General features: G+C 43.9%; 1 protein-coding gene across 1 annotated transcript in view; it reads left to right on the top strand.

The window, feature by feature from the left end:
* The window catches only part of CFAP57 (cilia and flagella associated protein 57), a 104667-nt gene extending 97214 nt beyond the window's left edge, over window positions 1-7453 (top strand). The window contains exon 23 of the mRNA XM_053575840.1: window positions 7097-7453. Within this exon, the coding sequence (XP_053431815.1) occupies window positions 7097-7308 (212 nt within the window). The 3' untranslated portion in view covers window positions 7309-7453. The remainder of the gene's footprint in view (window positions 1-7096) is intronic.
* The last annotated feature ends 1337 nt before the right edge of the window (window positions 7454-8790 follow it).

The following is an 8790-nucleotide window of genomic DNA, read 5'->3' on the forward strand; positions in this document are numbered from 1 at the left end:
TCGAACCCAGCCCAGGCCAGCTAAAGCAATACTGACAACTGCAACAACAACAACAAAAAAAAAAAAAAACACAACCAGGCGTTGTGGTGGGCACCTGTAGTCCCAGCTACTTAGGAGACTGACGCAGGAGAATTGCTTAAGCCTAAGAATTGGAGGTTGCGTGAGCTGTGACACCATGGCACTCTACTGAGGGCAACATAGTGAGACTCTGTCTCAAAATAAAATAAAATAAAAAATAAAAATGTTTCAAATATACTCAAGCATCCTAACAAATAGTCGGTTGGGACCTCCTCAGGATGTTATCTGATATAACCAGGTTATTCATATCACTATTACAAAAATTGAGAGAAAAGTCTAATGAATTTCCATGAATCCATTCCCCAACTTTAATATATATCAATTCCTGTCACTCTTGTTTCATCAGTATCCTCTCCACCTACTTAATTCCTCCCACACCTGCATGGATTATTTTGAAGCAAACTAAACATCAGGCCCTCATTTTACTCAAGGAAAATTTCATTTGAAACAACTGAAGACAGGTATTACCAACTGTCTGTCTCAATCATAAGAAACTGAAGTCTGACCTCTAATTTTGAACATAAGGTGGGCAAGGCAAGTAAGCTCAAAATACACAGGTTTTTTTTTAAGGAATTGACTGATTCAGTTGATTTTTTAAGAATCCTTTATCTGAACAAGAGAAATTGTCATCTGAAAGCCACCTAGAAGAAACCTCATGTATACCACAAAATCCCCGGAAGGCTCAGGGATTATAAGGAGCAGTTATGTCTAGAAGCAAAGGTACAGGTGGGGCTGAAATCAGGAGAGAAAATCTGTTTAAGAAGATGTTAAACTGGGCATGGTGGCACATACCCATAATCCTGAGAGGCTGAGGCAGGAGGATTGCTTAAGCCCTGGAGTTTGAGGTTTCAGTGAGCTATGATGATACCCCTGTACTCTACCCAAGTGACAGAGCAAGACTCTGTCTCAAAAAAAAAAAAAGAAGCAGCAGCTGTTAGATCCACTCAACCTCCAAAACAATGGCCAAAAATAGACCCACATCAGGAAATTTCAGATTACGAGAGTACAAAGATAAAAATCCTCCCAACTTCCAAAAAGAATAGGGGAATTTTTCATACAAAGGATCAATAATCCTATTTACAAGATACAAAATCAACACATGAAAACAAGTTGCATTTTTTATACCCTAATAATGTATAATCCAAAAAGGAAATTAAAAAACCAATTGCATTTACAATTGTATCAAAAAGGATAAAATACTTAGAAATAAACTTAACCAAGGAGGCAAAAGACTGAAAACTACAAAACATTTCTGAAAGAAATGAGGCATTGATGAATGGAAAGATATCCTGTGTCCATGGATCCAAAGACTTAATATTGTTGTCAGTACTACCCGGAGCAATCTACAGATTCAGTGCAATCCCTATCAAAATCTCAATGACATTTTTGCAGAAACAGAAAAACTCATCATAAAATTCATATGGAATCTTAAGGCAATCCAAATAGCCACAATGATTTTGATAAAGAACAAAGTTGGAAGTCTCACACTTCCTAGTTTCAAAGCTTCCTACAACACTATTGTGGATCAAAATAGTGTGATACTGGCATAAAGACTGACATACAGACCAATATAATAGAATACAGAGCCCAGAAATAAACCCTTGCAGGTATGGTTAGATGATTGTCAGCAAGGGTGCCAAACCATTTAATGAAGAACTGACAGTTTTTCCAATAAGTCATGTTGGGAAAACTGGATATTCACACAGAAAAGAATTAAGGTGGAGCCTTACCTTACGCTATATACAAAAATTAACTCAAAATGGATCAAAGATCTAAATGTAAGAGCTAAAACTATAAAACTCTTAGAATAAATAAAAAGGGAAAATCTTCGGAACATTGGATTTTGCAATTATTTCTTCGGTGGATGACACTAAAAGCACAGGCAACAAAGAAAAAATACATTGGACCACATCAAAATTCAAAACTTTCATGCATCAAAAAACATTATTTATAAAATAGAAAAACAACCCTCAGAATGGGAGAAAAGTGTTTGAAAATCATATATGTGATAAAGGATTGATATCCAGAATATAAAGGATACCCACAATCAACAACAATTAAAGTTTAAAATGGACAAAGGACTTGAATAGACATTTCTCCAAATATACAGATGGCCAATAAGCACACAAAAAGATTCTTGATATCACTAATCAGTAGGGAAATGTACAATAAATCAAAACCATAATGAGATACTACTTCCCACCCATTTGGATGGCTACTATAAAAAACAAAAACAAAAAATAGCAAGTCTAAACAAGGAGGTAGAGAAATTGGAACCCTTGTGCACTGATGATGGGGACATAAAATGGTACAGCCACTGTAGAAAACAGTACAGCAGTTCCTCATAAGATTAAAAATGGAACCACCATATGATCCAGAAATGTATATTGGATTTTTATCTTTGTACTCTCGTAATCTGAAATTTTCTACTTCTGTGTATATACACAAAAGAATTGAAAGCAGGGACTCAAACATAGATGTGTACCCCATATTATTCACAATTGCCAAAAGTAGAAGCAGCCCAAATGTCCTTTGATGGGTGAATGGATAAACAAAATGTGGTATACATGTGCAATGGAATAGTATTTAGCCTTGAAAAGGTAGGAACTTCTACACAATACTACAACGTGCATGAACTTTCAAGACATTATGCTAGGTTAAAGAAGCCAGTCAGAAAATGACAAATATTATATGATTCCACTTAAAAGAGATTGCTGGAATAAATTCATAGAGAAAGTAGAATGGGGATAGCCATGGACTGGGGAGGAGAAGACAATGGTGAGTTAGTACTCTAATAGATGCAGAGCTTTAGTTGGCTTAGACAAAACAGGTTCTGGGGTGGCGCCTGTGGCTCAGTGAGTAGGGCGCCGGCCCCATATGCTGAGGGTGGCAGGTTCAAACCCAGCCCGGCCAAACTGCAACAAAAAAAAATAGCCAGGTGTGGTGGCAGGTGCCTGTAGTCCTAGCTGCTCGGGAGGCTAAGGCAAGAGAATCGCGTAAGCCCAAGAGTTAGAGGTTGCTGTGAGCCATGTGACATCATGGCTCACACCCGAGGGCAGTACAGTGAGACTCTGTCTCTACAAAAAAAAAAATCAGGTTCTGGAAATGGTTGGTGGTGATGGTTGTACAACAATGTGAATGTACTTAAGACCACAGAACTGTAGGCTTAAAATGTTAAATTTTATATTATATAGATTTTACCATAATTTTTTAAAATTTTAAATTTAAAAAGCTATTATATCATCCATGTATAACCATGGAAAAAATAGTTTCTTCATTTAGCCTTATGACATTAAAGGACCTAAAATTGCCAAATAACAACAATAAATCCCAGTTGCATTAGACTTCTCAACACCAGCTGGGAGCTAGGAGACGATGGACTGATGTCTTTAATCTTCCAAGGGAAAATGATTCTAATCCAAAATTGTAAACCCAGCCAAAATTGTAAGCACAGCCAAGCAATCAATCAGGGAAAGGTTAGAATTAAGACATTTTCAGATACACAAATAGATCTCAATAGATTTACGTTCCATGCATACTTTCTCAGGAAGCTACTTGATGTTCACCAAATGAAGGCAGTAAACCAAGAGAAAGATATGAGATTGAAGAAACAGGATACTTAAATAAGAGAGAAAAGCAAAAAACTCCCTAAAATGATGATGAAGGCAAATTGCTAGACAACAGCTATAAGAGCAATCTGGGCAGATGGAGTAGGTCACAAGGCACTTGGAAGAGATGAAATTGATAGAATATCTAAATATCTATTGAGAATATTTACATGACTACCAAAGAGTTGAGATTGGATTAGCAATATGATATATAGCATTCAGTATTTTAGTACATGTAAATGAGGTGAATGAAAAAAAAAAAAGTAACTCCAGGGAAAGCAAATTATTGGCAGAATGGAAAAAGAATCATTGTATACTACATGCTTCATGTAGTATACTACATGCTTCATGTAGTATACTACATGATTGGCAGTTGCATTAATCATAACAGTGTAAATTCTGACTATTAATTCATGCAAAATTGGGGGGGAGGAGTAAAGGGATGAGAAGTATCCATGGGGTAGGGAAAGGTGTCAAAGAGAAGCTATGTCCTCATTGTTCATAGTGGGAAGTCAGTGGAAAATACCCCAAAATGACAAATCAAAGAAGCAACACAAGCACGTCAATCAAAGCAGAGTGTGGAAGTAAATACCAAAAGAATTTAGCTAAAATAATTGAAATTGTTGCCTCTGAGGACCGAGAAATGTATGTAGAACAAGAAATTACTGTTATTTGCAGTAAGCTTTGTAAGGATGACTGCGGTAGTTCACGCCTGGAAGCTAAGGCCAGGAGATTGCCTGAACTCAAGAGTTTGGAACTAGCCTGAGCGAGAGCAAGACCCTGTCTCTAAAAATAGGCAGGCATTGTGGCAGGCACCTGTAGTTCCAACTACTTGGGAGGCTGAGGCAAGACGACTGCTTAAGCCCAAGAGGTTGAGGTTGCTGTGAGCTGCCACACCACAGCACTCCTACCAAAAGCAACAAAGTGAAACTCTGTCTCAAAGAAAAAAAATAAGCTTTGTAGGGTTGTTTGACTCTAAATTACAGACATATATAACTTTGATAAATAATAATTATTAAATCAAGAAAAAAGAAAAGCATGTTTTCCTTCCAGTTTTCTACTGCAGGCATATCTTTTTTAAAAAAAAAAACAGTCAAAGCAATAGAGAATTAGGAAGCTAAAGGTTAAGGAGAGGGGAAAACCCACCCAGTGGCTCTGCTGTGTCTGATCTCCCTCCCCTATAAGTGTGGGAAGAGACTGCCATTGCAGTGTCTCCCACTGCTCAGCCTGAGGGCATTTGGCCTCATCCATGATTGAACAACAGCCTAAAGGGCCTTACAGCTGCGATCTGTGGGGAAATCCTTATAACACCAGAAGAAGCTCTGGGGCAAATGTGTGGCCAGGCCTGCTGGCATCAGGGCAGAGAGAGAGGAAGAATTCCAAGTGCTGCAGCATTTTCAGGTTCACTCCAGTGGCTACCTCTAGGACCATAGCTTCACAAACACACAGTGGGTCCCCCTGGGAAGCCAGATGGTGACTGGTAAGCAGCATGAGTAAAGGCAGATGAGAGAGAGCATAGGGCCGGGGGCAAGGAGGGGTAGTGTGTGTAAGTTCCCAAAGATGCTAGTAACCAGGAGAGAGAGGAGGGAGCTGACAGGGCAGGTGGGGTAGGCTTGTCTGCCTGTGTGTGCTGTGCCTCCCCAGGGGAGCTGCTTGCCTAGGCCCCAGGGCCACGCTGCCCTCACAGCTTGACTCTGGGGGTAATTGCTAGGGACAACCAGCAACAGAAAGAAGATGAAAGGTCAAGACCAAGAAAAGAAGAAGTACTAAAAGATCAAGAGCCTAGGGCCCAGTGAAGTGGCTCACACCTGTAATCCTAGCACTTTGGGAGGCCAAGGCAGGAGAATCACCTGAGGTCAGTTCAAGACCAGCCTGAACAAGAGGGAGACCCTTTCTCTACAAAATATAGAAAAATAAGCTGGGCATTATAGTGCTTATCTGTAGTCCGAGCTACTGGGAGCCCAGGAGGTTAAGGTTGTGGTGAGCTGTGACATGTCATGGCACTCTATCCCAGGAAAACCTTATCTTAAAAAAAAATAATCAAGAGCCTAGAATCTGCAGAAAAGGAGAAGAGTCAAGGAGCAAAGACAGAAAGAGAATGGTCCACACTTCTGGGAAGATAGGCAGGATAAGCCAAGTGCTATTTGAATGCTCACTTGTTAGACCAGTTAGAGGCCCAAGGCAGGGTCAGTCACTTCCTCTTTGAAACTTCCCTGGCCTCCACCACCTGCTCTTTTCCAGTTTTCCCTCCAGATAGCAGCAGGCAGAAGAAAGACACCCTCCCCTCCTTGCTCTGAGAGATAGTGGACAGTGTCAGAAAGCTACAGATGGTTTCTTGGAGGAGGTGCCAGTGCCCACTGTGAAGTGTGAGGGGAGGAGGTCGGAGGAGGTCCAAGTTCAGGAATGTCGTTGCAGGGAACAGAAGGGTTTGCCAACTATGGACATAAAACCATCTGAAGCCCAAGAATCTTGTGTTAGTTTTTGCAGTAGCACACAACCGGCCAGATGTGGAAAGGGAAACACCGAGGGGTGGGCGTCTCAGGTCTGGGCTGTGCAGAGCACATGGGACAGGAGGACCAGGTGGCTGGAACACTGAGGGGCTAATGGGAAGACGGAGGACAAACTCACTGTGAATCTTGCTGGCCAGAAAAGGGGGTGACTGTAAAGGAATCCATTCGGTAGATGAGAAACAGCTGTCCAAGAGGAAGAGGTCTCAATTCAGTGAGAGCTCCTGTGTGTTGAGCATAGGCAGACAGGGCTGGAGTGGACAGTCTAGATTCTAGGTTCTAGTTGGGGATCCTGGGTGGTGATGAGGGAGGGGAAGCCACAGGAATGGGTGTTGATGGGGCATGGAGGCCAAGGTCTTTACTGCTGGGAGTTCAGCATGTAAGGCCAGAGAACGTGGTAAGCCCTAGAACCTCCTGTTCACTGATGTCATCCACAATGACACCAGCCCCTGAGACAGGAAAGACTATTCAGCCAAGAAGCACTATTAGTGAGTGGACACACCAAGAGGTGAGGGCAGTGTCTGTCTGCAGGAGCAGGGGTTTTACAAGAAGAGGAAGATCAGTGGTCTGGAAGGCAGCACGGGTCACCTGGACGGTGCCACCCTGCCCACGGCATGTGGAGCAGGACATGGGGCCATGGGGCGGGGGGCGCCCAGGGGTCAGAAGGGGCTGGGTTGGGGTGCATTCAGCATTCATCTCATTGCTCTGAAACATGGCTCTTCGTTTGTCCATCTCCGTTAGACAGTGAAGCGGTTCATCTCTGTGTTTAGCATCTGGGATCGTCTGCCCCACAGAAGGTGCCTGATAAGTGTTTGAGGAGGCTGGGAGTAAGTTAGGGAAGGGAGGATGCCATGCAGTGGTCCAGTGAACAAGTCCTCATTAGTCCTGCTCCATCCCTTACAGCACCTAGCAAGGATGGGCTCAGCATCACCCCCACCGCGAGACTGAACGAAGAAGAAGAAACGTGGAGAATCATCGAAATGCAACGCTTGGAAATCCAGCGCCTCAGAGACCAGATCCAGGAACAGGAGCAAATGCCAGGCTTCCACACCCTCACTGGAATCCGGCTTCCTTCCCTTGCCTCAGAGGTGGACACTGAGGTGCAGACCAAGTGACCCCTCCAGTGAGCTGTGTGCAGCCACAGCCAGAGGCAGTACCATATGCCTGCGGCTGGAACGCCCATGGTTACTGCAACACTGACCCCACCAGCCTCTTTCTCCTACCCTGGGGAGTCTGGGACACAGTTGGAATAAAGGTGTTTGCCAACACCTTGTCCAATTTCTGCTTAGCTAAGGGCCCAGGCAGGGGTAGGGAAATGGGGAGCCAGAAGACTGGAGGCTCCAGGCCTTCTAGAGCCACCACCACCTGTCCCTATGTGGGCACAGGGCAGCCTGGCACTGAGATCACGCTGGACTTGAGGCTGGCCTCCTCCCTCTCCCTTTCCTCCCTGGGCCTCAAGGATGGGGCTTTTCCCCAGGCTTTCCCCACTGCCAACTCTGTCAGGACCAGACAAAGCCTCTACATTTCCTTCCTTCTCCTTTATGAAATGCAGTGAGACTTTCCGAGGATGTTGATATCTATGTAAAGAGGGGGAAAAGATGGCAGTAAAGTAATGGTTATGGAAATGCTACAAGAATCCCCCAAAGTCTTACATTATCTGCTAACCCTGTTCTTAGAACTATAAGCAGAGCTCTGTCCTTACTCCTCTCACCTGCACACTGTCCTAGACGTGCCATCTTTGTTCAGCAGGGCCCTGTCCCACTCATCCATTCCTAGGGGTACTACTTTTTCTCCTTCCTCTTGGGCTGATCTTGAGACCCAGCCATACATAAGTACCAAGAAAGATAATTTTTATTGCACTAATGAGCAAAAGAATATAACCCAACATCCCTGTCTTCTGCCTGCAGAGACCAGACGCTCTTCTAAATACCTAAATGACAAATGTTTAAGCCATAGTCCCTGCTGGTCCCCATTGGTTACCTTAAACTTGCCATCTTCCCATCTTTCCCTAATCTGCTTTACCAAAACTCTGGGCACTGCTCTTGGGCTAGTTTTCACAGTGAGAGCAAGACTTGGCCATCACATTTGGCAAGGCTCTCCCAAAAGTTATGGACAGCAGAAGGAAGGCGCACGGCAGAGGCCATGGGGCAGTGTTCCACAGGTCTGCAGGAACCTCTTTCCTGTGCAACTACCTACCCTCCCCAGCCTGTGCCACATCATAGCAGGCAGCTTGTCCCCTCCATACCAGTGTGCTCTCCACATGTCCTCGTCCCACTGGGAGACCAGATCCAGAGAGCAGGAAAATGTCCAGGCACCCCACAGAGGTTCACCCACAAAGGTGATGGCTGGTTAAATTAGGAGGCCAGGTATGTGAGCTCTTCTGGACTCAAACCCCACTCCAAACTCACATCTTGGCTGTACCTTTGCTGAAGAAACTGACTTGAAATGAGTTTGGGGGCTGGGGTTAGCAGGGTCAGATCATGCAGGGCTGAAGGCACACAGAGGTCACTGCCCACTGCTCTCTGAGCTGTTGTTGCACTGGCCTTTCAGTTCCTGTAAGAGGCCAAGGTCTTTCCTGCCTTCAGGTCATTCCACAC

The sequence above is a fragment of the Nycticebus coucang genome, chromosome 22, assembly GCF_027406575.1.
Source record: "Nycticebus coucang isolate mNycCou1 chromosome 22, mNycCou1.pri, whole genome shotgun sequence".
NCBI classification, from domain to species: Eukaryota; Metazoa; Chordata; class Mammalia; order Primates; family Lorisidae; genus Nycticebus; species Nycticebus coucang.